This window comes from Lingula anatina, chromosome 1 (assembly GCF_051362555.1).
Source record: "Lingula anatina isolate TDL-2025a chromosome 1, LinAna3.0, whole genome shotgun sequence".
Taxonomy (NCBI): domain Eukaryota; kingdom Metazoa; phylum Brachiopoda; class Lingulata; order Lingulida; family Lingulidae; genus Lingula; species Lingula anatina.
The window spans coordinates 61,399,859-61,424,388 of NC_141767.1; the positions used below are offsets into that span (position 1 = coordinate 61,399,859).

At 34.5% G+C, this 24,530-nt stretch overlaps 2 protein-coding genes and 1 long non-coding RNA gene across 4 annotated transcripts in view; 2 read left to right on the forward strand and 1 right to left on the reverse strand.

Moving 5' to 3' along the window:
* On the forward strand, positions 1–19,020 carry LOC106154534 (protein-tyrosine sulfotransferase 1). The gene is made up of 3 exons (XM_013528910.3): positions 1–175; positions 12,415–13,274; positions 16,610–19,020. Exons 2-3 carry the CDS (start codon positions 12,430–12,432, stop codon positions 16,782–16,784), a joined length of 1,020 nt encoding a protein of 339 aa, XP_013384364.1. The 5' UTR covers positions 1–175; positions 12,415–12,429; the 3' UTR covers positions 16,785–19,020.
* LOC147764852 (uncharacterized) overlaps positions 3,074–24,530 on the reverse strand; it is a 23,056-nt gene continuing 1,599 nt past the window's right edge. The window contains exons 2-3 of the long non-coding RNA XR_015331833.1: positions 4,340–4,409; positions 3,074–3,935 (exon numbers count right to left, since the gene is read on the reverse strand). This is a non-coding gene — a long non-coding RNA (uncharacterized LOC147764852). The remainder of the gene's footprint in view (positions 3,936–4,339; positions 4,410–24,530) is intronic.
* LOC106154158 (uncharacterized) overlaps positions 22,119–24,530 on the forward strand; it is a 14,870-nt gene continuing 12,458 nt past the window's right edge. The window contains exon 1 of one of the 2 annotated variants that reach the window (XM_013528426.2): positions 22,119–22,670. The gene's annotated coding sequence lies outside the window, so the exon portion shown is untranslated. Of the gene's footprint in view, positions 22,671–24,209; positions 24,233–24,530 lie in introns of those variants that run through there. The other variant, XM_087000156.1, reaches the window with a different exon arrangement.

Genomic DNA, 24,530 nt, shown 5'->3' on the forward strand with positions numbered 1-24,530 from the left:
GGGCACGTATTGATAGTATAACCAGTCATTTGCTCAAAAGTCTAGCATTTCTTGTGAAAGTTGACCCAGGTCAAGGTCACATGTAAATTTCAGCTGAAACAACAAGCGGTATCAAATGTTGACTAGTGAAGTTCTGGAGAGTGAATTGCGGTAGCAATTCAACGGCTGATTACAGGTGGGTTTAAAAGTATATTAAGAAAGGATTTACTTGATCGATCAATTCTTGAAACGACTTTACTTTAGAGCCGATTCAAAATTATCTTTAATTTAAGTGCTTTCTGTTTTCAAAGTTCATTTTCAAACTTTTACTCTAGCTTTAACTATTTGAGCAACATTGATGTATATAGATAATAAAAACTTACTAATTTGTGGATACCTTTGGAGTTTGGTTTTGAAATGTGTTATCAGAGTATGTAATCACGCACATAGCTGGTCGTTTAGTATACAGGTCAATTATCTACTAGTTAATCTGGATTGATTTATTAATTTTAAAAAAATGCCACAGTTACTTGGTGACAGCAGTGCTTATACAGATGATAACAGTTCCTAGCTTACCAAGTCTACAGTCATAAAATATAAGTTGTAACTAGTGGTGTGAAAAGAGGCCATTTTTTAAAGCTGAGAACTACAGTATGAATAATACGGCTATTTTATTTCGAAGTCAGAGGTTGAGGGATGAAATAATGTGAAACATTTCAACACTATCCACTAATTATTGTCTGATATACAGTCAGTCAGTGTGCATGCTGGTGCTGAAGGAACAGTGGCTTGCATGTACTGGAGTATGTATAGTACCAGCACATTGTACCATCAGTCCTGTCTAAATATCAACCAAATAGACTTGGTCCTTTAATTTACAAAGGGAGATGGATCAATGATTTATCAGGTCTACAGGTACCGGTAGGACCAAATGTCTGTATATTGAGTGCTAAATCAGGTTAGTATAACCATGGAGTTATAACAGATATACAGTTATAACTCCTTGGTATAACAAAAATGAATGAGAGGAATATCTATTTTTAATCTTTTGGATATCAGATTGCCAGCTAAGAACGATCATTTATCTGCTCTTTAATTCAATAATCTTCATCCTGTACATTTTTGATCCTTGAGAGATATTTGGACATATTTACTGGAAGAGAATGTACATAGTGAACAGTGTCACTCCTGTTACAATTCACCAGAAGATCCGCTGTAACCCATAGGATCTTAGGCTTTGTTTGCATTATTTATTTAAATGTAGACTAGAAGGTACAGTGGGTGTCTTTGGATTAAATCTGATTGTCTGATTAAAGACCATTGTACCATACTTTTATCTTCTCAAACATTTAACTTTGTATCAGTAAAATATTGTATAAAATTTATGTTGCATTAATGTTAGTTTTTCCAATTTTATTTTTAAAGACACTTTTGGGGAATTTATTTTTTCTGCCATGGTACATTAAGTGTTACAAACAGAAAATATAATATATTAGAGAATATTTCACTGGAAAGGTATTTAGAATATTTCCAGTTTAACTAAGTAATTTTCCGGTTGTGAGCATGCCCCAACTCTCATCCAGTGGGTTTTGACATATAGCACAAAATGAAAAGTACCCTCTTAGAAAGAGCTCAGAACATTCTGCCAATCAGTAGCCAACAGTGTTTCAGGGTAAATTTCACTGATTTCTGTATATAGAAGACAACAACTAGAATCCTACTTTATTAAATTGGACCAGCTTATCCCAAAAACTTTTTTTTAAGTTTGTCAAATGAAAACAACAGTGTTTATGCTCTGATATCCCTCAGGTCACCATCATACACGACCAGTACTGCAACTCAGGTCTTCATCATGTGTGCACCTTTGGATTTAAAAGCATCTCGAGTACATATATGATGTGCAGTCTACATTGATATTATTTTGTAGTTGTGTTGTGTTGTCTGTTTGACAATCTTTTGCCAGAGAGTCATCCTGCTGTCATTTGGACATCCAGTTTCATAAGAAGACAATGAACATTCTCAGTGACAGCCAGGTGTCTTACAAAATTGAGAGAGCTTAATTTGTTAGGACTGGTGGTAGCTATGAGATATTAATGATTCAGCTATGTTATCAAGACCCTTTGATGAAAGATTGAAACATCATGTCTCATAGGTAAAAAAAAATTGGCCTCTTCAGAAACAGTTTACAGTAATTTCTCAGTTTTTTCAATTGGGAAAACAATCTTTCAAATACATATTTTTGGAGTTGTTAAAAATATATATCTGTATAGCATTTGAGGTGCTTTAACTGTATAAAATAGAACTATGAAGTCACCTGTTATTCAGTTTTGTTGCTTCCACTCGATAGGGATGTTTTCATTTTAAGAAGTTATGACTTTAGAAAATATAGTATCTGTAAAATTAATATTATTCTCCTTTCAAAGGTTTTTATCATTACCATACTTTTTTATCTCCATTGCACAAGAGACACTGATTTATATAAACAATTCTTCCCTCAGCTTGCTCTATCAAGAGAACGCTGTTTGTCTTTACACTTCTTAAACATGTGAAGCAGACAATTTCCAAATAGCACTGCCTGTTCTTCATTGGTCTTATTAGTGGTAGTAATTGATATGTCAAGTAATAACAAGTAGGTATGAAAACAAATGTGAAAATAGTCTGGAAAACAAATAGGCTGTAACCCGTAGGTCAAATTTACTGTCATGCAATACAGAAACATGCTAAGGTTACTTTAAAAAGATTGGTTTCTTTCTTAGAATTTTTTTCAAATTATCTGTTGTTTGTTGCTCACGCATTGCAGAGAAACATAATATACAGACTATTCAAGGAGTTAAATGATACATGCCTGACATTTGCAGTACATACAGAAGTGTATGCAACACTGCAAAATGAAAAAAAAGGTTTTTAGCATCACAATTTTAATGTTTTCTGAAGACATATTATTAGTAAATGAGTGAGTACTTCTCCATCAGGATCAGTTATGAACAAGTCTCAGTGAGATTTAAAGAAAACCACAAACAAGTATGGATATAATTTTCATGAATATTTTAATATATATGATTGTTTACAGATCTAATGAAATTATTTCCCCAATATTTGGATACCTTTAGTAGATATTGAGTAGTACCTGGAATTTTCCAAAGTATTGAGATATATGCAATTGAGGGCCTCCTTTTTGTTTTTTAGCTGCATCCAGTATCCTTTGGCCCAGAAAAAACATGCCAGCTTTTCAGATCAGTAGACCAACAAATCTTTTTTAAACTCAGAATAAAAACAAAAAAAGATTGCTTTGTTTCTTTAAAGTAATGAGAAACGCTGGGAAAACATGTCAGTCTGTCACTTGTACAATTGATACAACAGATCTAGAAGCTGAAACAGCAACATTTACATCTACTAACTATAGTACAACAAAACAGTTCTTAAGTCAATTTTTAAGTTAGTCTCAGCATTGGTAAATTCTTTCCATGTTACTACTTATCAAACTAAACAGTTTGACATGTTCCCGCCGTAAGATATTTATCAGTAGCATGCTATTTCTTTTATTAAGTTCCCTAGTGGTTGATTTGATTTCAAGACTTTTCTTTTCAACCAGATATTTCTTTTTTTCCCAATAGTGACCTGATTTATCATAAATTTTTACTGCTAACATCATAAAATGCAGTAGCTGATAGTTCTTAGTCTTGAGCTTCCTGGCTGTTATAGACCTTAAAGATGACAATATATGTGACATTGGGACTTCACAACAGGTTTACAAGCTAGGATAAGAACAGTGGGTAAGTGTAAGGTTTTTGGGGGCAGTCCATGTAAACTTTGTTTAAAATTCAAGTTACACAGTTGAGGATCATCTTTAAACTATTGTTTATAATCCAAGACAAATTGTTGGGGGTTATCCCTGTACGCCTGTTACTCTCCCGCATGCATCTGCACATGTGCTTCCCCTCATCATCAAACTCCCCCTAGCAAAATTAGGATACTATCTGTATTGATACACCCTACATGGTACTTTTGATTGAAAATTGTTGTATTTAAAAATTGAGGTTAATGTTTTATATGTGGCATTTGCACCAGAGATAATCTAAACTGTGGGGGAATAACAAGGTAGAAACGATGAAAGGAATTAAAGTAATATAGAGGGGATGTAAAGGGATGTAGAAAATAGTTACATTTTAAAGAATGTGCTACCTAATATGTTAGAACGCCCTTTGAGATGTTGTAGTTTGCTTTTTTTGTATTCAACCAAATAGAATCCATGTGGAACTTACTTGAAGACTTACTAGAAGATTGCAGAAATTAAGTGCCTTAAAAGAATTCCCTCGAAGTTACCTGATCCAAAGTTCAAATCAGGATCAAGGGCACTGACCTGTATACTCCATAATGTGCAAGTGAATTGAGCTCACTGGACTCTTCTGTACAGTCATTGGAGCATAATCCTGGAAAGGAAGTTGATTTCATTCAATTTTTCAGCAAATTCTCATCAACAAGGATTTATTGATTGTATTATATTATTTTTGCAATTTTTTATCCATTGAAACTCATTCTCAACATTAAGTAGCCCAAGATCACTCCTTTTCTCATTGTCATTCCCTTTTTTTCTGTGTGTGTGTGTGTGTGTGTGTGTGTGTGCGCGCGCGCAGTGAGTGAAAAAATTATCTTCGATCAGGCACTCAATATTGTGAGTTAAAAGGTATAGATCTAAGTTGTGTTCTTAAAAGATGGGGTGTGATTTTTGTGGTTGACTAAGCTGGATTTTCTAGAAAGGAAGCAATATATCAGCCCCATGGTATTTGAGACTATGATAAAGCAATTTTTCACATTCTTTACATTGCTAGGCAGCTATTAGATATATCTACATATAATTTAAATTTGAGAACTATACAGATGAGAAAAACAAAATTCAGTGGATGCTATTTTTTTATTTCAGAAAATAGAATGAATAAATATACAATTGTAAATCAACTAATAAGATAATTAAAAAAACTAATAAACTGATTACAAAAATAATGATAATGGATGCGCTGAGGATGAATACGCATAATTCCTTTATAGTAACCTAAGACTACCTGATAATGATAATAATAATAATAATATCAATAATAATAGTAATAACTTGTACCTCAATAATAATAAGTTATACATCAACCGAAAATATACGCTTTACCTATTTCTACTCTTTCATTTATATACCTCGCTTCAACGTATAAGTACATGTACATATATACCCACATATAATGTAGACACTAACCCCTTAAAATTACACAAATAAATTTAGAAACATGTTCCATATTGTTTCAAATTTATCCCTCTTCCCTTCTTTATAGTACATGTATTTTTCTATTTCAAAATATTTTTTGATACTAGCCTGAACTTCTATAACGTTTAAATGTCTTGTATTCAGTTTGTTCTTGTAAATATTGCTTTTTGTCCATAGTATCAGTAGATTGAAAGCCTGATATTTTCGTCCATTTTTTAAAAAATAAAACATACATATACGAAAAATCAATTTCCAATGAGGACTTTTCTTTTATCCGATTTTGCATTTTTTGCCATATTGGCCGAACCTCCTTACATTAAAAAAATAGATTATTTAATGTTTCCTCTCCCTCTTCACAAAATGTGCATCGTGAGTCATTTTTTTATCTTGTTTGAACAGGAAAAATGGACAAGGCTTCAAACAAAAATAAATTTTTTTTGTGTTGGGTCAGTATTTTATATATATATATATATATATATATATATATATATATATATATATATATATATATATATATATATATATATATATATATATATATATATATTTATTTATTCAATATTGTACAATTTAAGAAAAGAACCCAAAGATGGTGGCATTACAGATATGGAGGGGACATAACCATCAAATGAACAAAACAATGAATGTTTTGATTCATCGGGAAGTGTAATAACACATAAGGGGACTGGACTTTGTTTGTTGCGCATTCAGTTTTTTATTTCCTCTAATAATGAACACTTTTGATCTTCACCAGCACACAAATATGGTCTTTTGGTTCTTCAAGAAAACAATCCTATATAATTGCTTACATAATGTAAAATGGATGATTCAATCTCAGAATTGATTTTGGAAGCCTGTCAGTTTGAATAAAAGATGCCAACCCTTTTCAAGAAATAATTGCTAAACTTATAAAAAATCATCAAGTGTTTCCTCAAGAAAATTTTCTTTAGCTAAGAAAGTGTGTGTTTAATATTTCTTCACTAAGAGAAGGAGCTACATAATTTGAACAATGAATGCATGCTTAAGTAAATGCCATTAGAGATAAATTATTTCACATGTTTTGACGAGGCAGGTACAATGATCCATCATGGTACTGGGAATCATTGAAATAACCCCAAGTTTCACAGCATAATGTATATAATCAAGCAAGATTTTTAATGTGATGTGGTGGAAAGTGGGGTGAAAAATAATTAAATATGGCAGACTAATGAGTAGTGCAGCAAAAAATAAATATTTATCAGTGGGTATTTTTCTGGGTTGTTCTCTCTTTTGTGTTACAGTCTATTGCACAACAAGACAAGACATCATGTTTTGTGTTTCTTTTTTAAATTGCTTTCTAAGATGACATGCTCAGTGCATAGTTTCACCCTATGGCTGAAAAGTTACCACTACTTCATACAGATTCTTGCACTTTTTAGTCTTGTATGACATCATTCAATGTTGACAGCCTTATTTCAGGCTATCTCAGGTCATTTACATTACGTTTTGTTTTGATTGCAAGTCTTGAAAAAGTAAGCCACTAATATGATAATTTTAAATTTTTAAACATTTTTGTCAAGGATATTGTGATTTTGTGAAATGTGCCATGTGATGCCATGTTGTTGCTGTCAATTTGTTGTTAATTACCCTGTCTAATAATCAGTTGAATAGACTTTTCATGTACCTAGCTAGTAAATTTTCTTTTCATACACTGAATAAGCTAGTGACAGGACTTATAATTCAAGCAAACACTTTTCATTTCCTTGGGGTCCTAGGATTAATATTTGACAGATTGATGTATTGATGCTATCCAACAATTTAGTGATGGTTAAGAAATTTATTGGAAAGAATATACACAGAACTTGAGGCTTGGAGCTAAAGGAATATTTAGTACTGCGATGTACATACAGTAATACTCAATCTTTTCAATTGGGGGGGAAAATAATAAGTGAATTTTACAGAGCAGGGTATTTCTTAGTTCTGTGCTATGGAAAAAAAGCACCACAAGTGCTATATATAGAAATGTATAATTTTGTGATTAGAAAATTGTGTATCTGAAAGTCTGATGTTTTTTGCCCATTAAGAAGATCGAGTTATTACCGTAAATCAGATTTCTTGGAAATGTTACCCCTTACCAAACTAATTATTTATCTACATACCTACTGGGACAATAATTTTTTGTTTATGTATGATATTGGCATTTTGGTGAATATTCAGGTTTGTACTGTGGTATCTGTAATTTTTATTATTTATTTTTTTTTACAGAATTCTTGAAATACAAAAGTAGAGGCATTATTGTTGATATCACTGATTGCAACAAAGCATTTATTATGAAAGAAGAAGTGGAAATTAGTGAGCAGTAAAATGAAGCAGAATGGTATTATGTAGTGATAAGAAAGAGAGTAGTAACAGTTGGATAGGAAACAGCCAAGAAATAATTTGAAAGGAAAGGCCTTTGTTCTGCAAATCAGTACTGAACTTCCAGTGATAGAAGTTTGCTTCAGAAATGATGATGGTACTTTGTCAGCCTCTCTGAGAACACTAATAAAAACTGATTCCTTCCTTTAAGTAGAACCACTGAACTCCACCAGACACTCCAACATAGTTGTCATTTAGCAACTGGTTTTCCACATTTGGACAAAAATGGCAAAAGAAAAAAAGGTGTGAACTTCATCCATTATATAACACAGCTTCCCATCTTATGCCCTTTTTTAAGAGGTTTGGCACATTGGGCAAGCCAGACAGAGATCCATGCTTTTATTGATTCTGATTATGCTTTGTAACATCAGAAACATAACTGCATCATGCTCAGTGAGTGATTTTATCTCATTTATCTCTTTTATAATAATGTCATCTAAACCATTTGGAGATTTGCCTAATTAGTTCAGTTTGATCAATTTTGCAGTTACTTCTAAGTGGCTTCTGGGACGTAAGTAATTTTGCTTGGTACTTCAAACATCTTATTTTTGTAACCTTTTTTCATAAAGATTTTGTTATGAATTTTTAGGGATCCAGAGCTTAAATTTACCACTTTCTTTTATTCTTTTTCATCAAATAAAGAGGTGAAAAATATGCAAGGGAAAGGGTGTAAAATAAGGAAAAGAAATTGTGAAGGGAATGAAGAAAACTCAGGTCGAACTAAATAGTGGTTCAAACTTTTTTTCCAAAAATGAATTCCACATTGCTAGTTTGTAATTTGAGTTGCAAAGATATTAAAGCAGATTAAGAATCTAGGCAAAATTAGCCACCAGAACAGTATGTTTATCAGTTTAATTATCTAGAAAGGTTAAATGGGTTATCTTAGTTCTTGGCCAAGCCATTGAAAAGTGATCAGTATCAGTGACGGAAGACCTTTCTAAGGTTTTAAAATTGACATTTATCTCAATATATGTGCTGCCATTTATCTCAATATGTGTGCTCTGGAAGCTGCAAAATGATCTCAAACTCTCAATTTTGTTTTATAAATACCTCATTCAGCTGGATGCTGCTATTGGGGGTACCCTGGAATTTGTAGATATAAATATTTTTAGTAAGTGCCTGAATGTCTCAGTTGTAACAGCAGCTAATGCAGTTTGTGACATTTATGTTATTTGTATTCTGAAGAGAGAACAGGGTTTTTCATACTATCAATCAATAGAGAAGTTGCCTCGTCTTTCGCTATAATTGTTCCTTCTTCACAAAAGAAAGACCTGTGTTGTCAAGGTAATTTCTTTGAAAATCTTAGCATATGTGAAGGTCTTAACATGGTGTTATTAAATCCAGCCAGCAGGGGATTTCTTTTCTCATTTTAGCATTTTACTTGAAGTACTTTTTGTGTCAGTTGAGCTGTCTCTGCTGTAACATGGTATTTATGAGCTAAGTAATTGTACCACCAGCGTAGGCGCTGGCGGTACACATGGTTTTAGTCCCGACCCGTATGTTCCGCCGGCTCCGCCGGCTCCTGCGGCTCCTGCGGCTCCGCCGCCAAGTCACCGTTACCGCTTCTCCTCCTAGACGGTAAGGGCCTCCATACCCTTCTCTTGGATTTAGGTCACCTATAATCTCAACTCGTTCCACGTAAAATTTGGGCTTTGTCGGTATTGGGGTCTAGGTGTGGCACTCATTGCAATGCACCCTTGTCCAAAAATGGCAAAATTAAATGCTAATTATCTCCCCTACGGAAGGAATTATGGGAAAAATTTCTACAGACAGCTTTCCAAAAGTCATATGTGTAGATTTCAAATATGCCCTTGGATTTGACCTTTGACCTTTATTTCAAGGTCAAAGGGGCCAAAATTTTCAAAAAAACAAAATTTTTGCTGAAAAAAAAATTATTTGCGGTCTTATTCAGACACCACACAGACTTAACTAATAATATTAATGGAAAGTGTTACCCTTCGGGTCATCTTTCATCTCCGTGAATTTGGGGTCAATCGGTGCATTTTCACGGGAGTAGCGGCCATAAGATATCGAAACTGAAAACTGTCTCTAATTCGGGAACCGTTAATGCTAGACACCCATTCTTTTTTGCATTTTGTAGAGCATGTAAAGCCCAACACTGGAGGTGGTCTCCGTTTTTTTGTATTCCATACGGTTTTCGAGTTACGTTGTATCAAAAAGTACATATTGGTGGTGAAAGCAAAATGTGCAGTACGGTAATGGATAAAAAATTTTGAACTCCGGAAAAATAAAACATAAGGCTTGGCAAAGCAGACAACTTGTGGTCAAAAATGACATTATTTCATCAAATTTGAACATCTGGAACTTCAGAGCACCTCCCATTTCAAGAATTTTGACCAAAATGACCTTTTCTTTATTTTAATTAATTTTTTCTGTAGGAAATTTATGGCACATTATGATAACTCCAAAATTATAACATTTAGTCCCTTATATCTCCAAAACTGGCAGAGATAGGTCCATAGTTACTATTGAAGTTGAATAGGAAGTCATATACTGGCAATCTAAATGTGACCTTAAAATTGACCTTTGACCTACTTTTCACCATGAACTGAACTTTGCAAATTTTGCTTCCTTTTTATCTCCAAAACTGGCAGAGATAGGTCCATAGTTTCTATTGAACTTGAATAGGAAGTCAAATGCTGGCAATCTAAATGTGACCTTAAAATTGACCTTTGACCTACTTTTCACCATGAACTGAACTTTGCAAATTTTGCTTCCCTTTTATCTCCAAAACTGGCAGAGATAGGTCCATAGTTACTATTGAAGTTGAATAGAAAGTCATATACTGGCAATCTACATGTGACCTTAAAATTGACCTTTGACCTACTTTTCACCATGAACTGAACTTTGCAAATTTTGCTTCCCTTTTATCTCCAAAACTGGCAGAGATAGGTCCATAGTTTCTATTGAACTTGAATAGGAAGTCATATACTGGCAATCTACATGTGACCTTAAAATTAACCTTTGACCTACTTTTCACCATGAACTGAACTTTGCAAATTTTGCTTCCCTTTTATCTCCAAAACTGGCAGAGATAGGTCCATAGTCTCTATTGAACTTGAATAGGAAGACATATACTGGCAATCTAAATGTGACCTTAAAATTGACCTTTGACCTACTTTTCACCATGAACTGAACTTTGCAAATTTTGCTTCCCTTTTATCTCCAAAACTGGCAGAGATAGGTCCATAGTCTCTATTGAACTTGAATAGGAAGTCATATACTGGCAATCTACATGTGACCTTAAAATTGACCTTTGACCTACTTTTCACCATGAACTGAACTTTGCAAATTTTGATTCTCTTTTATCTCCAAAACTGGCAGAGATAGGTCCATAGTTACTATTGAAGTTGAATAGGAAGTCATATACTGGCAATCTAAATGTGACCTTAAAATTGACCTTTGACCTACTTTTCACCAAGAACTGAACTTTGCAAATTTTGCTTCCCTTTTATCTCCAAAGTTACGCTGTATCAAAAAGTACATATTGGTGGTGAAAGCAAAATGTGCAGTACGGTAATGGATAAAAAATTTTGAACTCCGGAAAAATAAAACATAAGGCTTGGCAAAGCAGACAACTTGTGGTCAAAAATGACATTATTTCATCAAATTTGAACATCTGGAACTTCAGAGCACCTCCCATTTCAAGAATTTTGACCAAAATGACCTTTATTTTAATTAATTTTTTCTGTAGGAAATTTATGGCACATTATTGTAACTCCAAAATTATAACATTTAGTCCCTTATCTCTCCAAAACTGGCAGAGATAGGTCCATAGTTATTATTGAAGTTGAATGGGAAGTCATATACTGGCAATCTAAATGTGACCTTGAATTTGACCTTTGACCTACTTTTCATCATGAACTGAACTTTGCAAATTTTGCTTCCCTTTTATCTCCAAAACTGGCAGAGATAGGTCCATAGTCTCTTTTGAACTTGAATAGGAAGTCATATACTGGCAATCTACATGTGACCTTAAAATTGACCTTTGACCTACTTTTCACCATGAACTGAACTTTGCAAATTTTGCTTCCTTTTTATCTCCAAAACTGGCAGAGATAGGTCCATAGTCTCTATTGAAGTTGAATAGGAAGTCATATACTGGCAATCTTAAAGTGACCTTAAAATTGACCTTTGACCTACTTTTCACCATGAACTGAACTTTGCATATTTTGCTTCCCCTTTATCTCTAAAACTGGCAGAGATAGGTCCATAGTTACTATTAAACATGAATAGGAAGTCATATACTGGCAATCTAAGTGTGACCTTGAAATTGACCTTTGACCTACTTATTATCATGAACTGAACTCTGCTAATTTCTTTCTCTTTTAACTCCAAACCTGGCAGAGATAGGCCCATAGTTACTATTGAAGTTGAATAGGAAGTCATATACTGGCAATTTACTGTGACCTTGGAATTGACCTTTGACCTACCTTATGATGAACTTAACTTTGATCGTACCATTTTTAGTAATATATATATTTTTTGCATATTTTGAAAATTCTTGTTGATTGCATTTTTACAGCTTGTCAAGCACAAGACTGGTGGCTGTGTTCCTTATTTTGTATATGTGGGGGTCTATACGAATGCGCTTGCTCCAGCTGGTGGTACAATATTCGGAGGCGGTATCGCCTCTCTGATCCTCTAGTTTGGGTGTGATTCTGCTGGTAATTTCCTAGATGTGGGTTTTAGTATAAATTATGTTTTATCTCTTTCCTGAATATAGTTTCAGTATAAATTGTATAATTATTTCATCTCTTTTTCAGAAGCATTATGGTGAGATGGCTTTTTGTCGAGGGAGCAAGTGGCATAAAATCCAGTTTGTCATAGCAGTTGCTACCATTCTTATTTTTGTCTTTGGTTTAAAAGAGAGGAAGGTGAATATTTTCTCAAAGTTAGATGGTTATGGCAGAGAACAAGGACGTAGTCTTAGTTCCCTTAATTATGACTACAGAAATGAGAACCATGTTTGGTACGACAAGAACATTCCACTGATATGGATAGGTGGAGTACCCCGCAGTGGCACCACCCTGGCGAGGGCAATGCTGGATGCTCACCCAGCTATCCGCTGTGGGGAGGAGACACGGGTTATTCCTCGGGTACTTGGCATACATGGACAAATGGCCAATTCGAATTTAGAGATGACCCGGCTTCAAGAAGCCAAAATAACTAGTGATATTTTGGATGGTGCATTAGGTGCTTATATCCTCAGTATTATTGCACATCACGGTGAGCCTGCTCCAAGACTGTGCAATAAAGACCCATTTGCCTTAAAACACATCAAAAAGCTTTCACAAATTTTTCCAAATTCTAAATTTATCCTCATGATACGAGATGGCCGGGCCACTGTGCATTCCATAATAACACGTAAAGTTACAATCAGGGGGTTCAACACAAAGTCATGGGATTTGGCTTTGAAAGACTGGAACAGGGCCATAAAGACAATATATGACCAGTGTGTGGCTGTGGGTAATAAACAGTGCCTGCCTGTTCATTATGAACAACTTGTGCTACATCCAAAGTCAGAAATGGAGCGGATTCTCAACTTTCTGAATGTGCCCTGGAATGACAGCGTGCTCCACCATGAAAAGTCCATTGGAAAACCAGGAGGTGTTTCTTTGTCAAGGTATTGAATGAGTGGGAAATTTATGCTAATTGTGCTAATAATTCAAAAGAAGTAATCATGTTATTTTCAACAATCTCTGAATGTTAAATATGTTAGTGTCAGAAGGTTAATATGACAACTGTTGGATGATTGAATTTGGGAATAATTAAAGTTTTTAAAATTTTCAGTAGCTTTTTCAATTCTTAGCGAGCAGTTAAGGGAAGAAATTATTATTTTTATTATCTGTAATACTTAAGTTGCTCACTGTTTAGAATGCAATTATGGGGCTTTGTACCTAAATAACTGGCTGACTTAAGATCAGAAAACCAGTGAGTGCATTGCATACCCACAAGTACCAGATGTCATTTATATTGATTTGTATGTAATTTAATGTGAATTCTCTATTGCTTCTTGTATCTGTAATTTTGCCATTTTTACTTTTTTATTTATTTATTTATTTATTTATTTATTTATTTATTTTATTTTTTTGCAATGTTGTAAAGTGCATGAAGGAAGAGCAAATATAAATATGTAGGACTTTCTAACAACATCACTGAAAATGGATATGTGACTTAATTGTACCACCAGCGTAGGCGCTGGCAGTACACATGGTTTTAGTCCCGACCCGTATGTTCCGCCGGCTCCGCCGCCATGTCACCGTTACCGCTTCTCCTCCTAGACTACAAGGGCCTGCGTACCCATCTCTTGGATTTAGGTCACCTATAATCTCAACTCGTTCCACGTAAAATTTGGGCTTCATCAGTGCTGGGGTCTAGGTGTGGCGCTCATTGCAATGCACCCTTGTCCAAAAATGGCAAAATTTAATGCTAATTATCTATCCTACGGGAAGGAATTATGGGAAAAATTTCTACAGACAGCTGACCGAAAGTCATATGTGGAGATTTCAAATATGCCCTTGGATTTGACCTTTGACCTTTATTTCAAGGTCAAACGGGCCATAATTTTCAAAAAAATTAAATTTTTTACGAAAAAAAAATTATTTGCGCTGATATTCAGAAACTACACAGACCTAACCAATAATATTATTGGAAAGTGTTACCCTTTGGGTCATCTTTCATCTCCGAGAATTTGGGGTCAATTGGTGCATTTTCACGGGGGTAGCGGCCATAAGATATCGAAACTGAAAACTGTCTCTAATTCGGGAACCGTTAATGCTAGAGACCCATTCTTTTTTGCATTTTGTAGAGCATGTAAAGCCCAACACTGACGGTGGTCTCCATTTTTTTGTATTCCATACGGTTTTCGAGTTACGCTGTATCAAAAAGTATGTATTGGTGGTGAAAGCAAAATGTGCAGTACGGTAATGGATAATAAATTTTGAACCCCGGGAAAATAGAACATAAGGCTTGGCGAGGCAGACAACTTCTGGTCAAAAATGACATTATTTCATGAAATTTGAACATCTGGAACTTCTGAGCACCTCCCATTTCAAGAATTTCAACCAAAATGACCTTTTCTTTATTTTAATTAATTTTTCTGTAGGAAATTTATGACACATTATTGTAACTCCAAAATTATAACATTTAGTCCCTTATATCTCCAAAACTGGCAGAGATAGGTCTATAGTTACTATTGAAGTTGAATAGGAAGTCATATACTGGCAATCTAAATGTGACCTTGAAATTGACCTTTGACCTACTTTTCATCATGAATTGAACTTTGCAAATTTTGGTTCCCTTTTATCTCCAAAACTGGCAGAGATAGGTCCGTGGTTACTATTGAACTTGAATAAGAAGTCATATACTGGCAATCTAAATGTGACCTTGAAATTGACTTTTGACCTACTTTTCATCATGAATTGAACTTTGCAAATTTCCGTTCCCTTTTATCCCCAAAACTGGCAGAGATAGATCCACAGTTACTATTGAAGTTGAATAGGAAGTCATATACTGGCAATTTACTCTTGCCTTAAAATCGACCTTTGATCTACTTTTTACCACGAACTGATCTTTTCAAATTTTCGTTCCCTTTTATCTCCAAAACTGGCAGAGATAGGTCCATAGTTACTATTGAACTTGAATAGGAAGTAATACACTTGCAATCTGTGACCTTGAAATTGACCTTTGACCTACTTTTTATGATGAACTGCTTTTTGCATGTTTTCTGGCCTTTAAATTTGCAAAATTGGCAAAGAAATGCCCATGGTTACTATTGAACTTAAAGCAATAATAACTCTTCGTTTCGGCCAAAAAATGAATTTTCCTGGAGTAAACAACAATTTTCCCATGCTTACCAATGGTTAATGAATCCATTTTTACATTCAAAGTTAGTCCCTGGTTTTTTTCTAAAAAGTTTGGTTTTTTGTTAAAATCTCTTAAGAGATTTTAACAGAGTATAGACATCAATGGAGGTCACGTGGTCTAAAGACAAGTTCAAATATCAGAATAAAAGCTATAACTGCTGTTTTTGTGGTAAAACAGAATATATTATATTTCTATGAGTTATTCACAAGGTTTTTATTGTGAAATATAGGTCTCATACAAAGAGTTATTATGCCTTTAAAAGAAATTCATATACTATGATATTAAAATTGACCTTTGACCTCCTTTTTCACCATGAACTGAGCTTTGCATATTTTATTGCCTCTCATATCTTAAAAACTAGCAGAGATGTGCCCATTGTTGCCGCTAGGTTTTCTCTTTTGTCAGCATGTATGCACCACTGACAACACATTTCAAGGAAAACCAATAGGCCTTTTGTCTAGAGAATCACAGGAGTGATCAATGGTAGGAAAATGCAAGTCAATTCGAAAATCTGCTTGATTGTACCATTTTTAGTTATATATATATATATATATATATATATATTTTTTTTTTTTGTTTTTTTTTTTTTTTTTTTTTTTGCATATTTTGATAACTCTTGTTGATTGCATTTTATAGAGCTTGTCAAGCACAAGACTGGTGATGGTGTCCCTTTTTGGAGGGGGGGGGGGGGGTCCATACGAATGCGCTTACTCAAGCTGGTGGTACAATATCCAGAGGCGGTATCGCCTCTCTGATCCTCTAGTTTGCTTTGAGATTGGTTCTCACTGATACATACCAAAAACCAATAAATTATCATTTTGAACACTTTTTAGCAGGAAGTAAGAATATTATATGTAATGAGTATTTTAAAATTGAGCAAACACGCTCTTATAGGCTCTTATGTAATTTAACTATATACATAACTTTTTTCATCCCTGTCCTCACTAGAAAACCGGGTGGTTACCTGAGACTCTGGAAACATCTTTCTTTTAAAAAATAAAGGATGATGTTCACCAAAAATTGGTCAACCCTTCTAACTGTGTCTTAATGCAGTGGTATTATATATAATTGTATTGTATTTTCTTAACATAGGAAGGAACTGTCTACTGACCAAGTGAACAAACCTTTGAATAAGGATGCTCTGTGGAAATGGGTGGATCATATCCCACAGAATACAAGGGAAAATATTGGCAAGATTGCACCAATGCTTTCTGTACTGGGCTATGACATTACAAGTAAGAGGCCAACCTATGAGAAAGACAAGTAATGATCGAAGGAATCAACTGTTTAAGACCACCCGACTTAACAGTATTGTATGAAATTAGAATGAAAGACCTTACATCAATCAAAATTGATTAGAAATTCCTAAAGGTAATAAAACATTGATTGTAGACTACCTAACAACATGTTAAGAAACCATTTATTGAAGATTAGAGAATAACACATTTGCTTTATTGTGAATTCTGTAGATTTGTTGTAGTATGCTGAAGTTTCACTTCTTCCATCTAGTCAGAATATTACTGAATGAAGACACTTACCTATTTTGTTAATGAGAAGGGCAGTCCTTTTGCTTTCATGTCACTCAGAGGGAAAGATGTAACTTTGATCTTTTTATTCCTGTATGACAGTTTATTAAAAATTGATAGCTGCATGAATAGGTAATACAGATAGCATTTTAATGTTGCTTCCAACACCATGTCAAATTCCTTGAATATGGCACTCAAGTCATCCATCAGGAAAAAAAAAGGTATTTTTTATATTCAGTTAACACAGTCAACTTATTGCCTGATCTATCATCTATTGTAAACTTTGAAAATGTTTTGTATACATATAGGATTAATGGATATATAGATAAATATTGGTTTATTTTTAATGACCTTCTTTAATTTTCTTGGTTTATCTGACCTTTGTACATTTTATGTTAGTTTTTTATGCTTTAAATAGTTTTCCAGTGCAGTGGTAAATTGGTATTTTACAAAAACAAAAATTCCTATGATTAAATATACTAGTTTAAGTGTCACTGCTTAGATAATTTCAGGATCAGATCTGGTAACAGAATGCTGACTTTATCTTAGTGTCTACGCCAGAGACAGGCGTCTACACGTTTTCTCTGCAGTAACAAATAATGTCATATTATGGGCAGGTTTGGTCATGCTTTGCTATATATCTCTCTGCATGTATCAGCAGATTCATTATACAGTGACAGTGGTATGTGCTATTTTAACTTACTATATAGACTAGTTATTTCTTAGATAAAATCTTTTCCATTTTGCAAGACAATCTTCATTTACAATATATAAGTAAAAAATATGTTAATATAACAACAAAACTAAAAGGACAATAATCTCACAATCAGGCAAACAGTGCAATAGATATCATGTTCACCTCTGTCATATGCTCTAAAGAAAATATTCCACAAATCTGCTCAACAGGTACATTTCTTTGAAATTGGTCTCTTGAGGTACAGTTTCCTGTGTTGGAAATTGGATTGCCATCCACTGATGGAGATTGAATGAGCAGTCACAGATGAAGCCTCATCAGCTGCATTTCCATTTGACATGTGCATATTTCCGTAAAACTAGAAGACACATGCTACATGCAATATACATAAGAGATTCGGCTCCTGTGATAGCTAACTACAACAGATATCCTCTCTTTTGCAATGTATCAGTTCAAATGAAAAAAGATGTATTAATGAAAGGTCATTGTGGAGCATATTTTATGTAGTCTTTTATGTAGTTTATTTATATGTCATTCCATGTAACCAAACCCCACCTCAATATAAACAGACAGGAATATTTATGACTCAACATGAAACATATTTGAATATATATTATATATATATTGAATAACTGTATTACATATAGTCTTTACTGTATTTTAATAAAGTTAATCTTAAAATAAGTTTAATATTTTTGTATTGTTTAAAACCTTTTATCTGTTTAACATGTATCAGTGGTCACAGGTCAGTAGGTACAGATGAATGATGAAATAGCACAAAGTATTTTGATATATGGAATAGCATTAACTTTTTTTGATCACAGCAAATTGTTCAAAGTAAATTTCAAATAACACTGCATGTACAGGTTCATACTGGCATTGAAAGCTAAACATCACTACGTAATTTCTCTCTTTTCTGACACGACATGTTATCCAATGTTTTCTGACAGATGTGACAAGATAAAGCCATTATGGTAGATCCTATTGATTTTTCCAGCAGAGGTTTACTGTATAGTGTAGTAGCATTCATGAGAACCATTCTTCTCCTAATGTCATCCGCTCTATGAAATGAAACATTGACGTCAGTTTTGAAATGTGGTCGTCATTAGTTTAATCAAATGGAACAATAACTGTGCTTGTTTCACCTTTCCTACTGATACGAAGAGAATAGAATTTTATTTTGTACTAATGCACATTAAGTAGAGCACCAGGCCTGGGTGAGGCCTATGAAACTGTTTACAAAATAAATGGATAAATAAACAGCTACAGAGTATACAAACGGTCTTTCCTCGTGTGGTACGTTTTTATTTAAATCTTGCCAGACCCCCCCCCCCCCCCCTTTTTATTTTTCATTTGAAAATTTTAGACAAGAAATTCGTTGTCAAGTAAATCACAGAAACTATCAGACTGATGAAAGCAGTTAGATGAAAGAGACCGTTTTCGCAGAAAGCAAAGAGCACTTCAGCTTCGATCCCTCCGAAAATTCTTTTCTCCAGTGGGACACCTACAAATCTCTCAGTTTGATCATGCAATGGCAGTAGGCCTATCCCAATTCTTGGCCAGGAATGATTTCATTTGACAAGGACATGTATCTTTAAATGTTCGTTTCGTGCAGTTCGTTTTCTGAAGTTTGTTTATTTCTTTTTAAGTTTGTATTTTAAAGGAATACTCAACCTTTCTTATTAGTCATATGTGAGACATATGACTTCTAGAAATGTTGCATGCCACAGTAATATCAAAAGTTCATTGTTGAGTGTATAACTAAGTTCTGTATTTTAACCCTTACAGTTAAAAAATTGGCAGTTCGCTTGACCATTCATTTTCGTTATTTAGCGAAGATTTCGTTATTTACTGGAGGTTATGAGCTTTCAACGGAGATTGCAGTAGATGTGCTTCGGCGGCTGTGACCAACGTGTTTGGCGCGTTACATCTCTCCCATAAAAAAACTGCTGATGTTAGGACACTCCTGTTGCATCGTCGAACTACAGTTACATCGCTTTGAATTTGAATGGTAAATTCTCTATTATTTTCATTTTTGTTCAATGTTATTATTATTATTATTGTTGTTGTTGTTGTTAATGACCATAAACTCTATCCACTTTGTGCAGTAGATGTGCTTGGACGGTTGTAACCATCGTGTTTGGCATCTCTCCCATAAAAAAACGTGCTGGTGTTAGGACACTCCTGTAGCATCTTTGAACTACAGTTAATTTTTATTCCATATTATTATAAATATTTCCGTTAATAAACTCTCTGTTCACTTTTCAAAATGTCACAAATCAAAATGTCCGTCAAACTTTGTTTAATTTTACATTTCATTTTTACACAATACCCATTATCACTTAAGGTACGTCTTTGAGACGACAATATCAATATCTAATAATATTTCGAGTAAAAATCAAACTGAACAGAAATGTTTTCTTTTCATATGATCTACAAATGAGTAGTTCAGCCCAGCTGCAATAGAACAAGTAAACGATTTTTGACTCTTGGATGTAGAGTAGGTGTCGGCTTCGACATGATCAACTATTAAATCATCGAATTTAGTGATAATTAGCTTTTGACTCGTTCAGCCGTGATACAATTGAAAAAGGACAGTAGGCCCTATTATAGGGGTGATCACCTCAAGTTTCCTAGTTAATTGAAAACTCACCAGCATACGCATGCTGTCTCTATAGATGAACTGTTACAGATAACGTATGCTCAGAAGAGTTAAATTCCCGTCAGTGCTCCAAAATTTAGAGTGAGAGATAATCGTCTAGGTAATTTTTTGGTTCATTATGTCAATAAGTCACCTTTGGATTTGATTTCATTTACCAGATGAATTCTGAATTTTGTATTATGCAGCCATGCAATACACCAGGGTGAAGTACAATTTAAACGAATAAAGTTTTGCGTCTTAAATTTTAAAAACGCAACCTCCAATTATCAACCCAAGGGTTTTGCGAATTTTTTTTTAGTCAAATCATTATTCTAAACCATGAAAATGACTGTAATAGTACTTAAAATGTCTCATGTATAACATACCGCACCAGCATTACCAGAGTTTACTCTTAAGGTTACTATTTGAATTAATCATTTTCCTCTACAGCTCTTTCATTAATATTTGCAAGCTGCTTTTCTGGATGTGCCTATAATCCCATGCGCAAATTCTTCACAAATACCAAGAGCGCCTCGTCACCGTTGAGAATGCTATTTTTTTTCTGGGGAACGTTTCAATATAAGTGGCTAGTTTCCAAACATTTTATGACCCATGGTGAGAGAAATGTTCGTTTTATTTTATGGGAGACATTTTTCGAGAAATGTCAATGGAAGAGCTGTTTGTGTGTGTCCTCATTTGGACTATCAGGTGAAGAATTGCCAACCACATTGACGAGCTTATTCGGAATCAGTAAACTGCTTTGTCAAGTAGCCAATATTTGTTCATTTCAAAGAGGTCTTTCCATTTTTGTGTTCAAAATTATGATAAAAACAGAAACACTTATCATCCATTAGTCAAAGAGTTGTCTTGGTCTTGCCCTACACACTTCAAACAGTTTCCAATTCCCAATAATAGGCTATAACATCCATTATGAGGACATTAAAAAATAACAACGCACTTGACTATATGATAGGCTACGATTAACTTACTATAAGTAGAGCAATGATCTTTTTTTCAAGAACACAAGAATTAAAGTAATAACAGTTTAGAAAGTACATGCACCACCATTGCTCATCACTTATCCCTTAAAAACCCATAGGCCAGTCAAAACATTTTAAAGGTATATCATATAATGAAAAAAAGAATGTAGCAGGAACTTGGAGAAGCGCCCCGGGAAAGTCTTAAAGAGCAGACTCGTGACCCGCTAAAAAATCTGAGGAATACCTGGCGGTGCTCCATTACAGAGGCAGATGATACATTGTCCTGGAGTATTGCGAGGGTCTTAAAGGAGTTATGTCACTCGCACCTTTTTCAATACAGATACTTGGGTAGCATTGTTAAAGTTTTGTCTGCCTGTGATTGGCAACAGCGTAAGGTCTTCATCAATTTTATATTAAATGATGTACATACATCTATCTCATATAACATTATTTTGTGAAAACTGCACGCATGAAACCATGGGTCAATAGCATACCGAACATAAGGCAACAAAGTCAAAAGGTGCATTTTTGTCTTAGTTTCTTTGAACTGAGAACTTCACACATATACAGGAGTCCTAAATTTTACCTGTCAGTAACATAAGTGTACAGTTTACAAACAACAAAATAACAACATTATAAAGAACATTAATTAAAAAGAAAGAGACGAACTCAGACATCATTTTTCAAGATGATCTCCCGGCCAAGACCCCCTATCAACAACCTCAAGAAGGCTGGTGGGCTATAAATATATCTCCGGCGATTTCTCTTGCACTCATCACTTCGGTTTCCTATCCGTTTGCCTCCATTACCAAGGCGTAAAATCATTCCCGTATTTGCCTAGTTAATTGGACTTATTTATTTTTCCGAAGCTTCTGCCTGAAGTGTTTGTTGTAAAGTATAAGACAGTGTATACGATACCCAGGATTACTTTACCATATCTTCGGAGCGGTAAGAGCGAAACAGTTGCTCAGGCAACCACATGTTAGAAGTGCACAGTTTTGTACAGCAATGCGGGATCAGTAGCTGAAGGGATATAAGAGTGCTTAAGACACAGTCAGCGGTCTCGTCGAAAGGAAATTCCGTGCAGCGAATAGCGATTATCAACCAATGAACAAGAGAGAAAGTTGAATAAACGCTCCAAGTTTACCTTTCTAGCAGGTGAAACGCGTGAAAAGCGATAACATAATTTTGGGAACATACAGAAAATAAGAACGCGATCGAAAAAACAACGTACCAGGTTGTGTTTCTTAGACATTAACAACATGAGCTAACGTATTCGTGCGCAGAAGTTTCTTTCGTGGGATAAATAAAGGTAAGAAAAATGACAATGAGAAATGAGCATGCTTTAATATGAACTCCAAAATGTTTCCATGTACACTTCCATATGAATGTTACCATAATATAACCTCTTTATACGGTGTAGCGGTTTTACAGGTGTCTAAGGTCATTTGCTGCTGTCTAGCAATAAGGTGAAAATGTAGCAGGTCTTCCCCATGCGAGGTTTATTTAGATGTACGTCAACACATATTCTCCAAAATAAATATTGCCGATGTACCTCACCAATGATCGTGGCAATTATATACATATACAAACATGCTCTCTGAAAAACTGCATGCAAACTGATGGTTATACTTATTGCAAGAGATACATCACTCCATTCAACAGATTTCGGCAAGCATAAATCGTCACGATGGCCTGCAAAGTCAAGATGCACAGCCTCCTAATTTGTAGGCAGCAGACTTGAAGAAATCTAAACGTGTAAACGGTTAAAATACACGTATATTATAAATTTTCCATATCTACCTCTTCAAAATCGCTAATATTAAGATTCATAACCGTCTTGTAAACCCAACGTATATGTACCCGGTAACTATTTCATGTGTATGTATACAATTGCAAGTATCTATCGCAAATACAAGAAAAAGACCAGTTCATTGGTATGGGATATACCTGATATACTTGGCATCATTTTCAAAAATCAACATACATGTATTTTTTAATCAGTCACAATAAATTCGATGGGGATTGCCCCGAAAACGAACTTTTTGCTGAACTATCTTGTTAAAAATAAACAAGGTCTACGTATTCATTGTGTTAAAATTTATACATCATCTTAATATCTTAATCTTGACTATCTTCCTTGGACTATAGTCTTATAGTGTTACATTGCACATACTTTCACAACAACATACTGGGTATAACGTTATTTCATATAGTCAATAAACATTTCCGGTATCATTTTTTGTCCTCTTGTTCATGCTCAACGCCAATCTCATCTATGATATTAGACGCCGAGTGTTTTGGCAACACCCGTCTGTTGGACTCTGTTTTGGCTGTTCTGCAACCACTGGATATCCGTTTGGTTGCAGTTCAAGAGTCAAGCAGTGGCACTGTGGCACTTTACTAAATTCATTGAAAACTGTAACAGAAACTTTGCTGCCTGCTCTTTTCAAGTATAACGCTGATCTAAGCACTTGACTCATATGTCTTTGGGTTTTATTCAGGCTCATCCCCGCAGTTAATATAAATGGTGACTGACACATTCCATCAATTTTTGCTATTAATATTGACATCATCCGATCCTTAACTAAGAGGCAAAGTGACTTCATGGGTAACACTGCTCAATGTTTTCATACTAGGCTTGATGACGTAATAAGCGTGAAATATTAATTAAACATGGAATCTCTCTATATTTGTTGTCCTGTTCAGAAGTTGCAGTTAATCATAGTGCTGAGGCTATTATATATCATATAGCTCTGAATTTACCGAAATATCACAACATCGTTGTTCATTACAGACCATTTCAGAAAACGCACCTTCAACGCATTTTCTTAAACGCGTTTGAAATGAGTCACAGGAGCCAAGTGTTGACAGGTATAAATATTGACTTAAGTAGGCTTGTCGTTATCTATTTTGAAACAGAAAGCGAAGACGTTAAAAAGACTTTTAACTTCAGATGAAGACCGAGCACTCAATATAAGTAGGGATCGCCTAATTTCTGGCATATTGCTCTTAGACATAGAAATAAGACAACATGGTGAAAAGTGAAAAAATATGAGGATTGACAGGAACAGTTGGATAACACTCAGCGCCAAGCAGTCTGCAAGAACCGATTGGCATTTAGTGCTAATATTATCTTCGAATACTAGTTGTCAAAATGTCAATCTAACAA